Source organism: Callithrix jacchus, chromosome 15, assembly GCF_049354715.1.
Source record: "Callithrix jacchus isolate 240 chromosome 15, calJac240_pri, whole genome shotgun sequence".
Taxonomy (NCBI): domain Eukaryota; kingdom Metazoa; phylum Chordata; class Mammalia; order Primates; family Cebidae; genus Callithrix; species Callithrix jacchus.
The window spans coordinates 49,306,766-49,330,248 of record NC_133516.1 but is presented as its reverse complement, the minus strand read 5'-3'; the positions used below and the strand labels follow the sequence as shown (position 1 = coordinate 49,330,248).

The 23,483-nt window shown below is 37.0% G+C and overlaps 1 protein-coding gene across 4 annotated transcripts in view; it reads left to right on the top strand.

Moving 5' to 3' along the window:
• SUCLG2 (succinate-CoA ligase GDP-forming subunit beta) overlaps positions 1-23,483 on the top strand; it is a 286,592-nt gene that overhangs the window by 162,043 nt on the left and 101,066 nt on the right. For all 4 annotated transcript variants that reach the window (XM_002758533.7, XM_008981988.5, XM_078351448.1 and 1 more), the window contains 2 exons: positions 8,866-9,027; positions 11,232-11,374. In XM_002758533.7, the coding sequence (XP_002758579.3) occupies positions 8,866-9,027; positions 11,232-11,374 (305 nt within the window). The remainder of the gene's footprint in view (positions 1-8,865; positions 9,028-11,231; positions 11,375-23,483) is intronic.

Here is a 23,483-nt window from a genome sequence, read left to right as displayed (position 1 = left end):
TAACAAGGTCTGAAGTTGAGGCAGCAATTAAGAACCTACCACACAAAAAAAGCCCAGGTCCAGATGGGTTTACAGCCGAATTCTACCAGACACACAAAGAGGAGCTGGTACCATTCCTTCTGATACTATTCCAAATAATCCAGAAAGAGGGAATTTTTCCCAAATCACTTTATGAGACCAACATCATCCTGATATCAAAAGGGGGCAGAGACTCAACAAGAAAAGAAAACTTCAGGCCAATATCCATGATGAACATAGATGCAAAAATCTTCAATAAAATACTGGCAAGTCGATTGCAACAGCACATCAAAAAGCTTAACCATCATGATCAAGTAGGATTCATCCTGGGGATGCAAGGCTGGTTCAACATATGCAAGCCTATAAACATAATTCATCACATAAACAGAACCAAAACAAAAACCACATGATTATCTCAATTGATGCAGAGAAGGCCTTTGACAAAATTCAACAGCCTTTATGCTAAAAACCCTCAATAAACTTGGTATTGATGGAACGTATCTCAGAATAATAAAAGCTATTTACGACAAACCAGCAGCCAATATCATACTGAATGGGAAAAAACTGGAAGCATTCCCTTTGAAATCTGGCACTAGACAAGGATGCCCTCTCTCACTACTCCTATTCAGTATAGTACTGGAAGTTCTAGCCAGAGCAATCAGGCAAGAAAAAGAAATAAAGCGTATTCAGATAGGAAAGGAGGAAGCCAAATTGTCTCTATTTGCAGACGACATGATAGTATATCTAGAAGACCCCATCATCTCAGCCCAAAAGCTCCTGAAACTGATAAGCAACTTCAGCAAAGTCTCAGTATATAAAATCAATGTGCAAAAATCACAAGCATTCCTATACACCAATAACAGACTTAAAGAGAGCCAAATCAAGAACGAACTGCCATTCACAATTGCTACAAAGAGAATAAAATACCTAGGAATACAACTTACAAGGAACGTAAGGGACCTCTTCAAGGAAAACTACAAACCACTGCTCAACGAAATCAGAGAGGACACAAACAGATGGAGAAACACTCCATGTTCATCGTTAGGAAGAATCAATATCATGAAAATGGCCATACTGCCCAAAGTAATTTACAGACTCAATGCTATCCCCATCAAGCTACCATTGACTTTCTTCACAGAACTGGAAATAACCACCTTGAACTTCATATGAAACCAAAAGGGAGCCCACGTAGCCAAGTCAATTCTAAGCAAAAAGAACACATCAGGAAGCATCACACGACTGGACTTCAAACTATACTACAAGGATACAGTAATCAAAACAGCATGGTACTGGTACCAAAACAGAGATATAGACCAATGGAACAGAACAGAGGCATCGGAGGCAACACAACATATCTACAACCATGCAATCTTTGATAAACCTGACGAAAACAAGCAATGGGGAAAGGATTCCCTGTTTAATAAATGGTGTTGGGAAAACTGGCTAGCCATGTGCAGAAAGCAGATACTGGATCCCTTCCTGACACCTTACACTAAAATTCACTCCAGATGGATTAAAGACTTAAACATAAGACCTGGCACGATAAAAACACTCGAAGAAAATCTAGGCAAAACCATTCAGGACATAGGAGTAGGCAAGGACTCCAGACCAAAACACCAAAAGCATTGGCAACAAAAGTTAAAATAGACAAATGGGACCTAATGAAACTCCACAGATTCTGCATGGCAAAAGAAACAGTCACTAGAGTGAATCAGCAACCAACAGAATGGGCAAAAATTTTTGCAGTTTACCCATCTGACAAAGGGCTGATCTCCAGAATTTACAAAGAACTCAAACAGATTTACAAGAAAAAAACAGGCCCATTCAAAAATGGGCAAAGGATATGAACAGACACTTTACGAAAGAAGACATATATGAGGCCAACAATCATATGAAAAAATGCTCATCATCACTGGTCATTAGAGAGATGCAAATCAAAACCACATTGAGATACCATCTCACGCCAGTTAGAATGGCGATCATTAAAAAATCTGGAGACAACAGATGCTGGAGAGGATGTGGAGGAATAGCAATGATTTTACACTGCTGGTGGGAGTGTAAATTAGTTCAACCATTGTGGAAGACAGTGTGGTGATTCCTCAAGGCCTTAGAAATAGAAATTCCATTTGACCCAGCAATCCCATTACTGGGTGTATATCCAAAGGACTATAAATCATTCTGCTATAAGGACCATGCACACGAATGTTCATTGCAGCACTGTTTACAATAGCAAAGACCTGGAACCAACCCAAATGCCCATTGATGATAGACTGGACAGGGAAAATGTGGCACATATACACCATGGAATATTATGCAGCAATCAAAAATGATGAGTTCTTGTTGTTTGTAGGGACATGGATGAATCTGGAGAACATCATTCTCAGCAAACTGACATAAGTACAGAAAATGAAATACCGCATATTCTCACTCAGAGGCGGGTGATGAAAAAAGAGAACACATGGACACAGGGAAGGGAGTACTAAACACTGGGTCTATTGGGGGGAATTGGCGAGGGACAGCGCGGGGGGAGCTGGGGAGGGATAGCATGGGGAGAAATGCCAAATGTGGGTGAACGGGAGGAAGGCAGCAAAACACACTGCCACATGTGTACCTATGCAACTATCTCGCATGTTCTGCACATGTACCCCAAAACCTAAAATGCAATAAAATAAAAAAAATTTATTTTATTCCTATAACAGGGAAGTCTTAAGGTATGGACTGGCATAAGGCCTAAAGAGAATCAGGGATTTCTTCCTACCTTCATCCAGCTCTATGTGTACACAGACTCTTTCTCTGATGTGTTTAAAGCACATTGTACTTCATGAGAAGGTTGGGCATTTTGTCCTCCATGGAACATTTTTGGTTGTCACAACTTGGAGGCTGTGCTACCGGCATGTATGACACTAGACAAACTACAGTGTACAGGATGGTCCCTGTCCACAGAGAATGACCTCACCTAATCTGTCCATAGTCTAGAGGTTAAGAATTCCTACATTAGGGCATCTTTATCAGTTGGTAGCTGAAATTCATTCACTGAGCCAAAGGAATGAGATCCAGTTTGAAGCAGTGACTATCAAGCTAAGATTCCATGAGAATTAAAGCTGGGTTACCCATAGTTAACTGGCACATCAGATTCCTTTCTTTCTTCAGATTGATTTCCCTAAATAACCACCCTGTTGCTTCTTGTTAGCAAGTGCCCATGTTGTTGGTGGGTGTTTCTCTGTTTCTCTCTTTATACACAAGACTCTATTTTCAAGAACATTTTCGGTTCTTTACCTCCCCCAACCCCCCTTCCCACCCCATATCTATTTTCTCTTTTCACAGCCACTAAAAAAAAGTTCTAAAAAGTATACAACTCTCAGAACATCAATATTTAATGGAAAGTGGGACTAATTTGAAAGTATCAGCATTTTAAGGCCATTTTGGCAAGGCGCGTTTCAGTAGCACATTATGGTTATCACAAATCAAACACAGTACATTGCTTGAAGACAGATTATTTTTCAAACTAATTATGACAGTCTTATTTCCTGCTGTTTTTATGCTTCTTTTATGTGTAAGTTTCCCCTCTGAAATGTATTTTACTTTTGTTTAATTCTGTGACACATTCCTTTGTTAAAATTCCAGGGTCAGAGGCCTCAAACTGCCAGTCATGTTTTCCATCGAGATTGTTGAATTAGCAGCTCACAGAATCTCACACCACTAAACAAAACAACAAAACACCCTATGCATATAAGTACCACAGTTTTCTTTGATATTTGTTCAGAAGGAAAATTCATTTGTATAATCTATCAAGCATGTAACAATGTGCTTTTGATGGCAAAAATTGTTTTATAAATATTAATAGGTGTGTTTTCTTCACCCACTTTCTATACAGGATGGCCTTTGTTCAAGATGAATTTTCTATGGGATTGAAGTTTCATTAATGTGACATTGAAAATCTTAATGTCCAGACCAAGCTCAGCACCTCTGAAAATACATTTTATATTGTTTCTTGTTTTATTAAATGAGAAAGTTATGGGTTTGAGCAGGCAGGTTTATCTTACTGCCTTACTGTTGACATAGACATCAATCCATTTTGAACACGTCAGTTCTAGAAGTCCATTTAGAAGGGTCCTAAGGGGAAATAAGCATGTAAGAGTCAGTATTCATAGATTAATCTGCTCCTTTTATGCAGCCACAGGTGTTTGTTTCGTTGTTTATTTATTTATTTTTGGCTTTCATGTTAATGGCGTGCACATTTTCTAAGTTTCTCCTTCACTGTCAAATATGATACCTGTGTATATATCACTTGGTTAAGGCAAGTGGATACAAATGTAAGAGTTTACTTAGCAAGGATTGGGAAACTTTTTCTGTCAAGGACCAGTTAGTAAATATTTGGGGGTTTGTGGGCCATACAGTCTCTATTGACACTACTCACCTCTGTTTTTGTCTTGTGAAGGCAGCCATAGGCAGTATGAATGTGGCTGTGTTCCAATCTGTTATCCATAAAAACAGGGCTGGCCTGAGGGCTTTAGTTTCCTACCCTTGGCTTAGATCCTTATTTGGAGATGTTCTGTACCAGTCTTTAGCCTTGGCCTTATCCACAAGTGTGATACGATTTCAGGGTCACCAACAGCCTCTTACCCTTAACTTTTATCCTAAAATCTTGTTTCCTACTATTTCTGATGCCTAAAATTCCAACTATGAATATCCTTCCTTTAGGAAAATTCTTATTTATTCAGAAGATGGCTTTTTATTGAAAACCATGGGTAACCTGTAAATATATAAACTGTGATAGACATTTGCTTAAATTTGCTCTAAACAGAAATTTCAGATTTTAAAGGAGCAGGTAATTTTTACTGTGAGGGAGAAAGGAGAGTTCTGTAGCCTGGGCTGAAATAATGGGAATCTCTAAGTATTAAAAAACATGTGCATATAACATGGTGCGGTCATTTAACAACCTGTGAGGACCTGCTGTCTAGGAAGCTAAGCGCTTTGCATATAATCTCTCCTGCCACCAACACCTAAGGTAGAACATACTCTGATCCCCATTGTATAGACAAAGCCTGGATTTAAGAGAGGTTAATATGCTGAGGGATAGCTGGCTAGGAAGTGCCAAGAGTTGTCATTTATACCCTAGTATTTTTGATGCCAGTCTACATTAAGTGGTCAAGTTCAAGGAAAAGCATTTACATGGTTCAACATTGTAGATGGTAAGGCAGGAAAGCACTTGTTTGTATGGAACTATGTGTAATAGGGAAAAACAAACATTTTTCTCTACCAAACTCTCAACACAGAAGAACATTTCTGGGACCAGATGTGTGAGTTTTTCCCACATTGACTAATCTCTGACACTAGCTAGGTATCTTATAATTCAGTTCAATTCTGTCGTTACCTACCTGGAGTTAGAGTCAGAGTCCACAGGCTAAAGAGTCAGTCTTATGGGACTGACTCTGTCACTTGCAAGACCAAGCCTCTGGTACTTCTGATGGACCAGCTATGAACTGGGGGTTCTGAGGACTTCTTGAGTCCCATTGTTTACTAGATTGGCTCTCAGAACACAGGGAAGCACTTTACTTACTACTGCTGATTTATTATAAAGGATATTTTAACTTTTTCATAAAGGATATTTTAAATGATACAAATGAATAGCCAGATGAAGAGGTAAACAAGGTAGGATATGCATGAAGGGGTGACAAGCTTCCCTGCACTCCACAGGTGAGCCACCCTCTAGCACCTCCCTGTGTTTGGTAACCTGTAAGCTCTCCAATCCCTCAGAGTTGAGAAGTTTTTATGGAGGCTTTATTACATAGGGAGGATCCATTATTGTCCTAGAAAATGGAGGTGGAGCTGAAATTTCCAAGCATCTAATCATAGTTTGCTCTTTCTGGCAACCAGCCCGATACAGAAGCCTCCACCAAGACTTATCTTAATAGAACAAAAGACTCTCTTATCTTCCAGAAAATACCGAGGCATTGGGAGCTCTGCATCAGAAATCAGGGTCAAAGTCCAAATGTTGAAACACAAGATTCTCCTAGAACCCCTTTTGCTTAGGAAATAAGGGTTTTAGAGCTCTATGCCAGGAATTAGGGATGAAGACCAAAATATATATATTTTAATTATAAATAATAATATCACAGACTACTTTTAAAATACAAAACAGGCATAACAAATATTTGTCTAAAAGAATCCCTATACGTCCTTAAAGTTTTCCATCCCTTACCCACTAAAACTCGGGTCTTGAAAATGACAGTCAATTTGGATCCCCTTTCTTAACTCCTAAGTTCTCTTAATTACTTCATATTTGGGTAGTGCTTTTAACTTCCCAGAACACTTAGACATACCTGCTGCAGTGATCCAGTTAGGTTGTTTAGTTTTCTCTATGGAGAGCTAACAATTGGCACAGGAACATTGTAGATATACACTTCTTGTATCCCATAGTCACCATTTTGAAGCTCTGGGTTAACTGCAAAGGTCTGCGAATATGATTCCTGGAGAGAATGTCATACCACAGGAAAGCATCCTCTGAAAATCTAGCTTTGGAGGCATAAGTTGGGATTGCCTTCTGAACTTTGCATACATACTCATTAATTATTCTCTCTCTGAAGCAGCTTGTAACTGTAGTCTTTGTAAGGAGCAAAGATCAGCTTGAAACTATTTTGATTTACTTGTTTATTGATCTTGACCAAGAATTCCTTTATTTGAAACTCTTCCCTTAGGAAGTCAATTTGATAACCTTTGCCCATTTATTTTGAAGGTGTCAATTTTAAGTAGTCTTGCCATCAAGGAATGGAGGAGCTAAAATTAGTAATAAATTAATTAGAATGTACTTATAAACCCAGTGGAAAGCCAAGAATGAAGTTGCTTTTCTATTGATTATTATACTGGTCATTAACTGCTGAGAAAAATGCCAGTGTAGCAAGCAGAGAACATTGGCCATTTCCTTTGGTAATTGTAGGATTCCGTCATTAAGATTTCAATATTCTGGAAAGTAATTACTCATTCACTCCAACTATTCACAGTGTGTGGACAAAGAATTTTGGCATTTTGGGATAAGACTAATGATTTAAGCAGACATTAACTCCCATATAAGATTCTCTCTTGTCACTCAGTGCTGCTTTAAGTCATGTGTGGTCTGCATTTATACTTATAACCAATATTCTTAGATATTAATATGCCGGTCTACACAGATTTGTATCAAAGTGCTTGAATATTGTGGTAGGGAAACCCTTGGAGAAAACCTTCTACCTAGGGTCTCTAATGGCAGCATGCCATATACAGCAGTGTTTTATTTTCATAAGAAGCAAGTAAAATTAGCAGATTATAGCCACTGCTTTTCAGTGAGTGAAAAATGCTCCATGGTTTTTTCCCTTTCAAGAGTCAGCTGTCTGTCAGCCACGCTGAAGAATAGGTAGTAGCTGTAAATTATTAGTCAAAGATTCCTGGCTATCAATATCCCAAGTGAAATAAAAGAGCATTATGGTGACATGACATGGCACCACAGAACACTAATTTCTACTCTAAGAGAGATAATAAAAAGTGTCAGAACTCAGATACCAATAATGCCACCATCTCCACTGCAGTCTCTCCCTGATTGTATGTGTACATCTGTAAATCAAGGAAAGGTCCTTGTAGTCTTTCTCTATCATGGAATGAGTTTTGCTGGGTCCAGGAGATTTCCACCAGCAGCAGAAGCTGAAGACAATTGTACTAATAATGCCTGGCATCCTGGCATTGTAACTGACCATTCTTGGTCTTTTCATGTCTTATAACTTGAATCTGAAGCACCATAAAATGGTCCTGCACAAATCAAGGGTGTGGCCCTAGTTGTAAGGATTGTTATTCCCATTTTCTTCAATTCAAAAACCAAGGCCCAGAGAAGAACTAGGTTATTTTATTAATGTTACAGAGTTAGTAATGTATGCTGGAATTGCTAATATATTTCAAGTGTTCTCCCCCCAACACAAAAAAACAAAAAGCAAAAACTAAATGAGAAGATGGATGTGTTAATTTGCTTCAGTGTAGTAATCATTTCACTGTGTTATATGTATATTAGAACATGATGTTGTATATTTTAAATATACAGTTGTTCCTTAGTATATGCAGGGAATCAGTTCCAGGAATCTCAAATATACAAAACTTTGTTCATACTCAGTTCATTCAGTTGGCCCTGCAGAGCCCATGTATGTGAAAATTTGACCTTCTGGTGCTTTACATTTTGAGAATAAAAATCCACCTATAAGTGGGCCTTCGAAGTTCAAACCCATGTTGTTCAAGAGTCAAGTGTATACAATTTTTAGTTTCAATAAATGTTACAAAGTTAGTTAAGGATCAAATAAAAATTGAGTGATTCCAGTCTGATATTCTTTCCACTAAATCTTTTGGAAATAATAGAGAGGATACTGATTCAATAAAAATTTCACTTTACCATGTCAGAAAAAGGACAAAAGAGGACAAAAGGATTAATACTGTTGTCTAGACTCTCTTTGCATAGAAGAGAATGGTGATAATTAGTGGTTAACTACTAAAAATGTATAATAAAAATAATGAATCAAAGCTGTATCTATGAAGCTGTGCCAGTCTGTAACTTTTAATCATTGACGGCAACTTTTGTTATTATTCTATTGAAATGAGACCAACAGATACAAATTACTATGTTCTTTACTAGAATATAAGTCCTTTACAACAGGGACTAACCCCTAAAAGTTAAAGGTCAAGGATGCCACATCAGCCCCTCCTGCCTATAGCAGGAGAAAAAAAAAAAATGACTGTACTTACTTTCCCTTCTCTTGTGCCTACTAGCCTGAAGAACTTAATTTATAGATTCTCAAGAGATACTCAGGTATGATTGTTTTCTTCTTTATTTAGTTGTCTGTTTTGATGCCAAGATAAACTTTGATGACAACGCAGAATTCCGACAAAAAGACATATTTGCTATGGACGACAAATCAGAGAATGAGCCCATTGAAAATGAAGCTGCCAAATATGATCTGAAATACATAGGACTAGATGGGAACATTGCCTGCTTTGGTAAGAAGCAGTTATATCAAAAGAATGCTTTGTGGATTTTTATAGAATTTAGGAACTCTTGATTTCTGAAATGTCATTTACCAAGAAGTAAGCATAGAAGTTTGGTTTTTTTGTTTTTTTTTCCTGTGGCTGAAAAGTCTTAGGAAACAATCCAAGTGTCTTCTCAAAGTTTGTTTTGATTAATGGTCACTGGTTTAAAGCAGAATTTCTCAACTATGGCACTACTGAGAGTTTGGGTGGGATAATTCTTTGCTATCTTGTACATCATAAAATGTTTAGCATCCTAACCTCTAGATACTACTAACAACCCCCAGCTGTGACAACAAACACATATCAGTTAATAAATTAAAATAAAAGTCTTCAGACATTTCCAAATGGCCATGGGATGCAAAAATCACCCCAGTTGAGAACTACTGACTTAAAGCATCTCAGTTAAACTTTACTTAGTAAAATGTTAGAACCTTTGCTGCTCAACTCGGTATTAATATTCTGGGAACTCTTCTGAAATTCATGTTTAAAACAAAAACAAAATTCCTTTGTCTGAGGAAATAGAAGAGGACATATACTTTAATCACTTTACTAAAGTTCCAGATTCTGTGATAACCAAAGGATAAATGTTTAATCCATTATGCCAGTTTATTAGTAAAACAATTGATTTCATCGCACTCATCTAAATTTGTGAAAATGGCTTCTTCAGCTGAGATAAGAATGAGTCTATAGAGGCAATACAATTTCTGTTATTGTTCACAGCTTATAGTGCTCAGATTTATATGCTTCTGACTTAATTGCACAAGACTGTGTTTCTGTTAGAACCAATTCATTGTACTGGAAACTGAGGTCTTAATCTTAATGGAATTAAAATAAAAATGATTTGTAGCTCATTAAACCAACACTATCATTATATTCAGAACTGAAGAGACCTCATCCAAGAGTTCGTTGTTCAATACAATAGAAAATGACATCCAATTACAAGTGATACCAAAAGCTCTTGCTTTGTTTTGGAGCAATAACTATAATGCATCGGATCACTCACATCGTTCTGATCCTGAGAAGCTAATGCACTCTCAGTGTTTGTAGGCATTTAGAAAGGGGAAAGGTATAATGACGGGTTTAAAACAAATTAAATACAGATTATTTATAACCTCTGTAGGAATGTGCATGGTTTGACCATGTCGCAGCCTAAAAATCTATGATTTATACATTTCAAATTGTTTTCAGATTCTGTATAAACTATTTTTATTTTAGTTACGCCATACTTAATTAGTCACAGTTCATAGGCTTTTCTAGGGAATTGGAGGGTCAGAAAAATGAAGGACACTTTACCTCATGCGTTTCTGCTGTGTTCAGGAGATTTTTTTTCTAATCTGAGGAAAGTAATTTCATATAATTAAGCTTAAGGAGCAAAAGAAGTGCAATTGATCAATAAAACTTAGCTCTGGAAAACAAGAATTTTGATATTAAAACTCTTTACCTACACTTTCTTAAGAAAGGCTCCTAAGATGTTGGCACATTTTGGTTCCAGTTTTAATAATTGGGTTGCTGGTAAGCATTGCTTATGTTAATTTGAAAGAGGAACAAGGGGATAAGGGGATAGGAATATTGTTTTTGGGCTGTCATTTGTTCATTTATTCCTAAGTTTATCCAGGTAACATTATATAAACACGCATGACTGTACTAAGTGTAAAAAAACTATAAAACCCCACTGAAGTTGGGGCCTCTGTGTTCAATCCTAGAGATGCCACATTGAAAGGAGCATATTCTCAGCAAGCAAAACATTAAGAGAATTCCTGTCTCTTAAAGTATATTAAAAAGAATGTAATTCATAGATCCTAGAAACTTATCGTAGTTTGTTTCTCTGCCTCCTGTTTCTCTGCCTCCATAACCTAAAACTCCCTCCTTTACTACTGGTCCAAATCAGTTACTTACTTAAACCCTTTCTTCTGTTTCCCAGATTGTTTTAACTTCTCAGTAAATCCTCTTTCTCATTCCCAAGTCTTTTTTGTTTCATTGTTTGCATATACACGTCCTGATTCTTTATCCGAAAAGTCTATGAACTTATCTGGTTGAATGGAATTCCAAACAGGACAGAAATTGGCCTGGCAATGACAGGGTTCTCTCTTGGCAATATGGAAGAGGGAAAATGTTTATGGACCATTTCATATTGCTAAATGTAGCCTGTATTGTGTCCCATTTGCATTTCACAGTGAATGGTGCTGGGCTCGCCATGGCTACTTGTGATATCATTTTCCTGAATGGTGGGAAGCCAGCCAACTTCTTGGATCTTGGAGGTGGTGTAAAGGAAGCTCAAGTATATCAAGCATTCAAATTGCTCACAGCTGATCCTAAGGTAACCTTTCTCTTTGTAGGGAGATTGTATGCTGGTTTCATTTCTCATCATCAGGAGCTCACTTGTTCCTCCTGCTAAGAGTTAGTAAGTCAATATGTCTACTTTGCAGCACCAGATGCAACATCTACTTTATATCGCATTGGAATACTTGATGATTTAACTCTAGTCCTGAGTGAAAGGTTTATAAACAGCTCCTGGGATCCTATTTCAGAGGTTGTATGTACAGTCCTGAGAGGTGGAAAGAAATAAAAATGATACAATGTGCCAGTCGAAACATTGGTTGGTATTAACTTTATTTAGGTAATTTACACAGAAGTGACTGGTCCTATGCTTACATGATTTAGAGGGAAGTCCTACTATGATTCCTTCCATAAAGATGCTGAAGTTATTACCAAATATTGGAAAAGTTTGGGGTTATAGGATCATATATCGCTGAGAAATAATAGCCTCACCTTCTTTTGTATGCTTTCTAATTTTCGTCTCTGACCATTAGTTTGTAACACATGCACTAAGCAGCAAATAACTGTACCTGGTTTCATAGTTTCTGTTTCTGCTTCATGTGACTTGACCATAGCTAGCTAGAATGCAGCTACCATACCCATGCTAGGAGTAGTACGGGCATTCAATTAATATTTAATCAGTTAGTTTAGTAACCAAGCTAAATATCAGCTTGCTTTGTTTCACCTGTAGGTACTCAGTTGACTATAATATGGTTTTAGGTAGATGCTTATTTCATAGAAAGATAAAAATATTTCAAAAGTCTAATGTATGTGGTTTTTACTTCATTCTTTTAACAGGCCTGAGAAGTAGGTATATGCCCCAACAATTTGATAGAAAAGTTTGTCTTTAATTTTTTGATTTTTTTTTTTTTTAGAGACAGGGTCTCATTCTGTCACCCAGGCTGGAGTGTAGTGGTGTCAACATAGCTCACTATAGCCTTGATCTCCTGGGACCAAGCTATCCTTCCCCCACCTCTTGAGTAGCTGGGACTATAGGTGCATGCCACCATGCTTGGCTATTTTTTTAATTTTTTGTCTTACCATGTTGCTCAGGTTGGTCTCAAACGCCTGGCCTCAAGTGATCCTCCTACCTCAGGTTCTCAGAGCTCTGGGATTACAAGCATGAGCCATCACAATGGGCCTAAACTTTGAGAATAATTGTCTCAATATTGTTACAGTATCTAATAAATCGAGTTGGTTACTATAATATCTGAAGATTGGAAAATCTGAATAGTTACTAAGAAAACCATAAATGAAAATAATACCAGATTTTTAAAAAAAGAAATGTGTTCTGAATTAAATATGGAAGCTTCCCATTAATAAACTGGCAATAGCCTGTTTTGTTTTGCATATATAAAATTTTGTCTTATGTTGGTTGTACACTTGTGTTTTTCTCATGACTTAGATAGTTGGTGACCTCGTGTTTTTGGTTATGCCTTTCTTCTGACTCATTAAATAGACAGCAAGGTATTTATTAGCACTTATCTTCAATTCTCCAGTGCTGTTGGAATAGCAAAGTTATTGAAGTTCAAAGGCAGCCAGCCACGAGGAAAGCATTTGCAAAACGAACGATGTTTCCACTTACATAAGCACTTTGTTTTCATTGGTTAGGTAGAAACACCTTATCAGTGGCTCTCTAATCATCTATTAATTCACTTATTCTTTCTTCCTATTACTTTCTACGGGAAGAATCATTTTCCTCCCAGAGATTTTCAAACCAGTTGAAATCTATGAATACCATGACACAAAGCTCCTTAAAGCTGCTTGAACCACAAAGTACCCAGAGGACAGATGACTGTAATAAAATACTGAACTTTTGGCATCTACTAAAACTCAGTGCAAAGAATAATAGAGAGCCATTTAGAGATTAAATCTACAAGGACAATCACTGAATGTTCATTGAAATGGCTTTTCTTAGTGGCTTACCTCAAATTTTAATTTTGTAAAACTATAGGGTTGGGTGGGAGAGTGGAAAAATTGCTGCAAGAGCCATTTAAAAAAAAAAGGCTCTTTTCTAAAATTTTGACTTTATGGAATATTTTCAAATGCTTGGATTATTTCAACTTTTTTGAGATTAGCTGTCATCTTGGGTAGATAAAGGTATGTGGGAGTTATTTTATTTTTCTCATGCTATATCAGGAAAATGAATGCACAGCTCATCTCACAGTACTTTTTCCAAATCTTGAAATTTCAAAACCGGTTAAAAAGCATAGAAATATAATGAGTATTTTCAATTTTGGCTTCATTTCACAAAATTTAGAGAACAGAACCTAAAAAATAGTATAGATGAGTTGATGTGATTTTGCGAGGAAACTGGCTGTAGTTTTGGCAGTAATTATTTTATGTAGAACCCTGTACACCTGCCCAAAAGTAGAGGTTCCTGAGAGCCCGATGCTAATTATTTCAAAGATATTGATTATCTTGTTAGATATAAGGATTAGTTAGTTAAATACACAGAAAGTCAGAATTATGAAACACCTGTTTTCGTTAAACCCTTTTCAATTGATATTAACAACTACTTATTTGCAGTATTTCTAAGATAATTCTGTTGATTAGTAAACACAGTGTCATTCAATAAAGATATTACAGGTCGACATATATTTCCACTCCTAATGTCAGCCATAGAGCTGAAAATTTATCTTATTTTGCTTGATTGTTAAATGCTGATTTTCACTTGGACCTAAGTTGTAAAGATACATAAGTATCTCTACAACTAATGTGTTTCTTATTATTTTATCATATATATGAAATGAATTTCCTCTACCAAGCCAACTAAAATAAGAATCTTTTCAAGATAACTCACTTACTAAACTGAATTCATATGAAGTGTATCATTAAATATTTTATAATTCTCTTATTTTCCTGCTGAGCTTGAGATGAGAGAAAAAGAGTTTGTTCTGCTCGTGGTCTTCATCATTTTGATTTAAAGAATTCTAAGCATTAGTATTCTTTAAATCATAAGGAGTAAAAATGATACAAAATAGAAAACAGAAGTAGAGTTTTGTGGTTTTCTTTTAAGAATCTGAAGACGTTTAAAAGAAAAGCACTATATAGAATGTTATCCTTGGGTTTTTATTTTCCAAATTATGTTCTGGTTCCTATTTTAATGAATTTAGAATTCCAAAGGTGTAGCAAATGTAACATCTGGAACATGTTGTGTTCACTTACACAAAACACCATGTATTCACTTACATGAAACATCTTGTGAAGTGTATACGAGGAAGGGATACTTGGCACAAATCTCCCCAATGACCCCCAATTCTGTTAAGCAAATCTTTTGCTCTCTGGAGGCCTGATTTTGGAAAGCCAAAGTACATGATTGGCATTAGTAAAAGCAGCTCATCGTATTTGATTGTACTTCCTGGTTTAGATCCAACTTTGAGTCATATTTTCAGAGTCCTTGAAATATCCATGAAGAAATGTGCTGCCTAAGCATCAAGGACGAGTTGAAGAATGGAAGGGACTCTTAGTGGAGTTCTCATGCCAGGCTGCCTGGGTTCCAATCTTGTCTCTACCACTTACTGGTTGTGGGCCCTTGGGCACATTATTTAACTTCTGTGCACCTTGGCATCCTCATTTATAAAGTGGTGATAATAGCAGTACTTACCTCAGAGGGTTGCTTTATTACACACATTGAGACACACATGCACACTTTCCATTTAGAGGGAAAGTAATTTCATATTTTGAGATTAGCTGTCATCTTAGGAAGCTAAAGGTATGTGGGAGTTATTTTGTTTTTCATAATACAATTTTAATTTCACTTAAAGAATTTAATAAACTTTTATTAAAGTATAATCTAGATATAGTATACAAATTTTAAGTATACAGCTTGGTGAATTATTAAAGTAAACATATCATCTAACCTCTAACCAGATGAAGAAATAGACCATGACAGGTATCCTGGAAGCCTCCTCATGCAGTCCCCATCATTTTCCTATCCTGATTTCTCCCTAAAGGTAATTTCTTTTTTGAGACCGAGTCTTGCTTTGTTGCCCAGACTGGAGTGCAGTAGTACAAGGGTAGCTGCAACCTTCACTTCCCAGTTTCAATTAATTCTTCTGACTTAGCCTCCTGCGTAGCTGAGACTAAAGGCAAGTGCCACCATGCCCAGCTAATTTTTGTATTTTTAGTAGAAATGGGGTTTTACCTTGCTGCCCAGGCAAGGGGTCCTCCCACCTTGGCCTCCCAAAGTACAGGGCTTACAGGCAGCAGCCACTGTCCCCAGCCCCCAAAGTTAATTTCTAATATCACAGATTTGTTTTGCCTATTTTTAAACTTAATGTCATTGGAATTATATACTATATTCTCTTTTATATTTGCTATCTGTGGTTAGTCTTTTCAATTTTAGTCATTCAGGTAAGTATGAGGTATTATCTCACTGTGGCCTTTCTCTCATTTTCTTATTTTCTAATGAGGTAGAGCACCTTTTCATGTATGTATAGGCCATTTGAATACACTTCTTTAAACTTCTATTGCCTCATCTGTAGACATGAAAATAATACCCTAAAGCATAGTTTTAAGTACCACTTGCACATCTTTCTAAAGCACAGTGAAAACTTTAGTTTGTTTTTTTTTTTTATATTTTCTGAGTGTTTCATTCCATGATCAGTTCCAAAACAGATTTAGAATAAATGCACATCTACAGAAATGGGAAGTGTCTGATACAGGTTCAGTGATAATCAGTGTTACTGCATGTGTTGTTTTGAAATTGATGGAAGGCGTAAGTGACTCAGTAGCTTACAGTGATTCTCTGCTCAGACAACCAAGGAAACCATTTAATAAAGGGAGGATTACATTCATGTTTGAAAGAACAACAAAATATCATTTGTTATAAACTTGAGAAGAGGCCAGCCGTTTTGGTGCTCTATGGTATATGCTTCAGAAACTTTAGAATATGAAGCCAGAGAAGTAAAACTGCCTGCGATATTTTCAGTATCAGGTATATGCAAATGCTTAACATTTTAATAAATATATTTTAGGATTCATTTGTGCTGTCTTATATGTTTAAATTATTGTACATTTAGAGTATATTTAAGTATAAAGAAGAATATCCTGTTTCTTTTCACATACATGCTTATAACAGAGGCACAGAGCTGTTTAAACTTAAACTGAGGTGCCGTAAAATTGTCAAGGGTTCATTTGAATAACCAGTGATTCATGGATTGAGCAGCTCGAAACCAGAAGTGCTTCCAGGCTCCATCAAAAGAACGTAAAGGGAAGACTTTTATAGAGCAAACAGGAAAGTAAAGCAAAGAAAATATTGGATTAGCTACAGTTATCCTGTTGCCTTATTTGGTCTATCCTGCTGGAAAGTTCTAGTTATCTAACTTACAGTTAGATAACTTTCTGCTTCCAATTAACCTTCCGTTTCGTTTTTCTTTAACATAGGCATTTACAAGAAATAACTCAAGTTTTGTTTATGTCTGCAAATCAAGCAAAGTTAAGATCACTTATGAGGCCTAACTGGCTTTGCTCAGAGATTCTTCAGGCCTGGTGTCCATTTTAACTTATGTTAACAAAGCAAAACCCATTTCATTACATACAACATATATTTGCTGAAATATCTTATCTACAAGTGACCATTTTCTTTATAGGGAAATAGATCTCTTGTAGGAATTTATTCTTGAATATATTGCTTAATACTTTATAGAAAGATGAGCATTATTTTTGAAATGACTACCCTGCATTTCTATTCTTGCAGGCTTGCTTGAAAATGTATTTTTCTTTCATACAGAGTGGAAAAGGTTAGAAGTCTAGGCAGCCGTTCTTTCTAGTGGTAGTCGACCTGATAGCCTAGTCTAAGAATAATAAAATTATTTCGTGTTTATGAATTTGCAGTTGGTCATTTAGTCTCCATTTCCACTTAGAATATAGCTCCCTGTTTAGGACAATCACTCTGCATAAGCTAGAGAGTGGAAAACTGTCTACCACCCTGGGCCCTTTTCTTTTTTTCTCTGGCAGTAGTTTTCCCACTGTCAGGAATTCATAGGTGTTGAATTTTGCATGTCTTTTCCTTATGTCCAGTTGATTAAAATTTCCCAGAATGCCTGGACCTCCTTGCCCACCTTATGCTTGTTCCACTTTACCTGCCAATACTTCTCAGTGATAAGTGGTTGCTGGTGACTGCATTTGGTTTTGTGTCTTCCCTGACTGGAAGGTCAGGGAAGGTGTCTGATGGCTACCACGTTTTCAAACCATCCCTAATGGAGCGCTCAGAATCTATTTTCATGCTCCTCACTGACATACACTCAGAAACAAATCAAAAATAAGGTTTTTACTCTTTACTCTGTCTTCAAAATGCAGATTTAAATGCACCCTATTTTGTTTTATAGTAAGTGATTTAAATAATTTAACAGATTGGGGGCTTAGTAAATTTTGTCCTTAGTCCCAGCAAGCTCAGGGATTGATTATGAGTCCTCTATGCAGATGTCTTTGTAGACTGTTAAAGAGAAGTGGACTGTGGATCAAAGCATAATGCCATATAATTTGGAAAAATATATAATTATTAGAAGAGTTACGGTTATTGTTTTTCCCTAACATTATTGCATTGAGAAAAGAAGGGATTAAATGCCACAATTAGGAAACAGTGCATTTCTCAGCAAGACAGTCAATAGAGGTCAGAAATAACGTCAAGAATCTCTGCATCTGAAGGATAATCTTATGTGGCAGGGCATCTGAAAGTTGTACTATTCACTCATAGGCGGGTGATGAAAAATGAGAACACATGGACACAGGGAGGGGAGTACTAAACACTGGGGTCTATTGGGGGGAAAAGGGGAGGGCCAGTGGGAGGGGGAGGTGGGGAGGGATAGCCTGGGGAGAAATGCCAAATATGGGTGAAAGGGAGAAAGGAAGCAAAACACACTGCCATGTGTGTACCTACGCAACTGTCTTGCATGTTCTGCTCATGTACCCCCAAAACCTAAAATGCAATAAAAAATTAAAAAAAAAAAAAAGAAAGTTGTACTATTACTATTTTTGAGATGTTACTTTACAATTCAGATAAAGCCTGGTAAAGGCATCATTAGATGTGGGTAGTGAACTTGGGAAATAATTCAGAAAAAGGCTGAAATCCTTGGACTATGAAGGTCTCTGGTTCCTCTGCTATATAGCAGAGGTGAGATGTAGTCTGCTGGGATGTGTGCCATGGATTCAGCAGATTGCAGATACTGTGAATTGTTTTTTTCCTCCTTCCATGCTGCCCCACCCCCTGTCAGAAATTAGGAATTAGGACAGATGGTCTCACTCCTAATCGAGCAACATGTCCATATAGGCTTGCCTAAGAAATTGGCTTGTCTCAGTGGTTTGCTAAATAGTCTTTTGTCTTTGTTTTAGGATGTTTTATAAATAGTATTCCCCTTTTCCTAATTATTAAAATAAGGAAACACAAAACAGAAAATTATAAAGAAAATTACACACGTATATTTATGTATACCTTTTTAAAAAACATATTTTATACACACACACACACACATATACTAGTTTTGACAAGACTAGACTTGTGTCATATAATTCACAACATTATATAGTCTGCTTTCTTTCATTTTTTATGTGTGGTATTTTGCCTGTCCTGGTACAGTTCTCTACAACATTTTCAGTGGCTGAATGGTATTTACTTGAATGGACATGCAAGCTTACTTAACTAGTGCTCTATTATTTGATGTTTAGGGTGTTTCAAATTTAAAATAATGCTGTGGGGCCGGGCACGGTGGCTCACGCCTGTAATCCCAGCACTTTGGGAGGCCGAGGCGGTGGATCACGAGGTCAGGAGATCGAGACCATCGTGGTCAGCATGGTGAAACCCCGTCTCTACTAAAAATACAAAAAATTAGCTGGGCACGGTGGCGTGTGCCTGTAATCCCAGCTACTCAGGAGGCTGAGGCAGGAGAATTGCCTGAACCCAGGAGGCGGAGGTTGCAGTAAGCTGAGATAGCACCATTGCACTCCAGCCTGGGTAGCAAGAGCGAAACTCCGTCTCAAAAAATGAAATAAAATAAAATAATGCTGTGCACCTACGCGTACTCATAACTTTACATAAAGCTGGGATTATCTATGCAAGATAAATTCCTAGAAGTGCAAGGGTCAAAACATATGCAGATTTTAGGGTTTTCACATGTACCACTGAGTTGTCTCAATAATACTTGAAGGACTCGTAGAGGCTAACATTAGCAAGGTGAGTGCTCCCTTGTCTTGGCTATCATTGCTATAATTCTTTACCAAGAGGAGAGCTAGCATTTTTTTTAATTCTTTTTTTTATTCAGCATTTTTTAATGCTTCCTTATGTCTTGCCTTTTCATGTTTTCATCGAGTTTTCTATTATGTCACTGTCACAGTGATTTAGAATACAAGACTGTGTGTGTGTGTGTGTGTGTGTGTCTGAGATCAAGGGAATGGGCAGTTTTATATATGTCATCACTCATGTTCCCCCACACCCATCCTGACTCTTGTTTTTAAATTTGTTTATAAAAATTTTGATATCTCACTATAATAAGTATTCATACTTTAACTACTATTGTGTAGAGTTTATTGAGCCCACTTCATGCATATTAGTATTTTTTTTACTGTGATTTACTTTGTTTCCCATGAAACTTGTTTTAAGACTTTTAAAATTTGCTATTTCATGAATCATACCATGATACAATTTCAAGTCAAAAATGGTATTCCCCCCACCACTCCCACAAAGGGAACAGCTCTCCTGATCTGTTTATAGCAAGATGAATATTAGGATCAGAAATGGCATGTTTCTCTAGTTATTAATAAGATTCTTATTTATTTCCAAGGAGTGCTTTTAGAAGTGTTGGAGGAATTTCACTGTAATCTAATCTGCATTGTTTTAGTGATCTTAGTATAGTTGATGACCATTATTTGCTTATTCCGTATTTGAAAATTTGCCTGTGTGCTAAGATTAATTTGTACTCCAAAAGTTGTTTTTAATTCCGCAGCACTTTCAAGGTCATTGAAGGGAATTTGCAGAGTGGTGAAAACTTTTAGTCACCCAGTGCACATGTTCCCAAATGAGATCAAACAAGGCAATCCTCTGCATTCTTGTTTCAGCTTTTATACTGTAAAACGTGTTTTTTTTGCAATCTATTTAGGGCCATGTTTTTCGCATTTCTGCCCTTTTTTGTGTGTATGATTTCACTGTTGGCCCCCAAGCATAAGTGTTGAATGCTTTCTAGCATTCTGAAGTGTAGGAAGTCTGTGATTTACCCTACAGAGAGCATACAGATGGTGGATAAACTTCAGGCATGAGTTATAGTACTGTTGTTCACAAGCAGTAACAATATATATTAAATAAGGTGTCCTTAAACAGAAGCATACTTAAAACAAAGTTAGGAATTGATCTGCTGATGAAAATGTTGTGACTAGAGGCTCATAAAAATGTAACTATGTAGTTCCCTAAGAACAATCATTGAGTATTTGCTAATTCAGTGGTTATAGTGACTGTATAGACCATAACTTCTGTGGATAATGAGAATTCCCTGGGTAGTGTTTTGGATAATTATGAGCAGCTTTTCATAGATTATATGATAGAGACACCTTTTTTCTTTGTCTTTCTGTCTTTCTGTCGGTCTTTCTTTCTTTTTTATTGAGACAGGGTCTCATTCTGTCACCCAGACTGGAGTGTGGTGGTGAGATTACAGGTCACTGCAGCCTCAGCCTCATGGGCTCAAGAGATCCTCTCACTGCAGCCTCCTGAGTCACTAGGACTATAGGTGCATGCCACTGCACTTGGCAAATTGTATTTTTTTTTTTTTTTTGGTAGAGACAGGGTTTGTTGCCCAGCCTAGTCTCAAACTCCTGGGCTCAAGCGATTTGCCTGTCTTGGCCTCCCAAAGTGCTGGGACTACAGACACAAGCCACCATACCAAGCTGAGACACTTTTAAAGAAAGTACAATTAGAAACCTCCAGTCTAAATGTAAAATTTTTTTTTGTATCATAGTTTACTTGTTCCCCTAAAGGAAGGATTTGATTATGAGAACCTTTAGAATATGCTGGTAATGGCTTTTTAAACATACTGCCTTTATAGCTATGGAATGAGTAAAGTTTGAGGAAATTGTAGTTTTTCAACATTTTGGTTAAGAATGATTTTCTTACTAAGTTAGGTTATTTTCACTTTGTGTTTTTGGAAGGTTTTTAATATTAAATAATAATCACTGTTTCACCTTTACAAATTTACATTTCCTACTAAAAGTGTGGTATTAAAAAAAATTCCCTAGCTGTATTCCTGTAATACAACCACTATTATATATCTGTCATTGCATGATGAACATCTTCTCATATAGTGAGCCTTGTTGACCATCATTTTTCCTAGCAGTATTAAATAATGGATCTTTTTATTTAGATAATTATTTAAAGAATCTAACATGTAAAATCTCTTTTATAAAGTTAAGCTTGTGGAACTTCGTAAACCAGGTTTGCTTAAAGCAGGGTATGATACAGTCAGCAATCAAATATAATAGTAACAAGTATGAAGAGCTTTGTTTCACAGTAAACCATAAAACTTAGGGAAGAAAAAGAAATGCTTTGGGAGTACATAGCAGTTTTATAACAATCAAAAAGGAAAATCGACATAAAGTCAGGACCAAGCTATATATTTTTGATGTATTTTATACATTTACTACCTCTGTGGACTACTAATTTGAGTGAGTTTAAATTATCTCAGAATTAATGATGAGTTATTTGTTAGTATTTGATAAAGTCTCTCTGAGTTTCTGGGATGCTAAACTACCTAAGCATTCCCAGAGGTGGCCAAATGCTCTCTCCCGATTGTTCAGTATAGTATCTTCCTGTTCAATGTCTTCCTGGTATATTCAGGTCAGTAAGGGTAGGAAGCGTCAAGAATAAGACTTGCTACTGGACAGAAAATGAACTCACCTTTATTTTTCCATCCACTTCCTTGCTAGAATTCTCAAATTATTATTTTACTAAAGAACCTTATAAGATTCCTCTGGTGTCTCTATGCATTCCCACCACAGTTTCTGACATTACAAAGGAGCTACACACTCGAGGTGAGCTTCTAAATTAAGAGTGTTTTTCATCTTTATAACCCTCATCAGATGTGACCTTGGGGATAATTTGTGTCCATCTCCCTTTTCTTTTTCATGTGATATTTACAATTCATAGTCCTCACCACTGAATCATCTCTTTATTCAGTCTCTTCTTTTTAAAAATTCTGTAAAATTGCTCAGAAATATTATACTTTGTCTGCTGCTTTCCCCATCCTCACATTTCTTGTTGCTTTTTCAGTAGACTTTCCATTTGCTCCATATTCTTTAAAAATAGCCAAGATATAGAGCTGTCTTGAATTTTCCCCTATTCATAGTTTTTGTTTTGCTCAACTCTTGTATACTTCATTATCTGTAGCCTCTATAATGGTACATAGAACATGGCAGATGCCCCAAAAATATCTTTTCAGAACAAACTTATATTGTCAGCCTATTTATTTCCATATACGTCATCTAGCTGAATGTTCTCAGCCAAGAAGGAAAGCATAATAAGTTAATGAGTTGCCCTTCTGAAATGGTTTCGTTTCCAGCCTAGATACCAATGCCATATGTCTGGCAAGACTGTAATACAATGGGGCAGTCTGGTGGGGGCTATACTCTAGGACTAGACTTGTTCACCGGGGTCAGGCAAGCATTGGAGGGAAGGACCTCTTTGCAGAGAGTAGGATGAAGTTCCATCCAGCAACCACAGGCAATGAGTATGGGAAATGGTTCGTTACACAGGAAGGATTGTGGCAGTAGGGAGGGGGCCTTAACTGAAAGCAGCTTGTTAGAAGATGGCCAGAGCATGCACAGAGGGAGGCAATTCCCAAATAACAGTTAGGAAATTCTCTTAACAAATAGCCAGTGCCACCAACCCTGCACTGTAGTGCAAGGGCCAAACTCCATTCATGGCAAGGCTTTGTAAACCAAAGCTTGGTTCTAGGGAGACTCAAGTACCAGGCAGCTAACTAAGCCAGGAACTCAGCCATAGGTACAAGTCAACATGTCAACCCTGAAGTCAAGATTCATTCCAAAGCAAGAATGACTTGACTAGGGGGTATTCCCCAGCATGTTAGAGGGCAGCTCTGCAAAGACTCCTTTGTGAAATCAGGATTAGT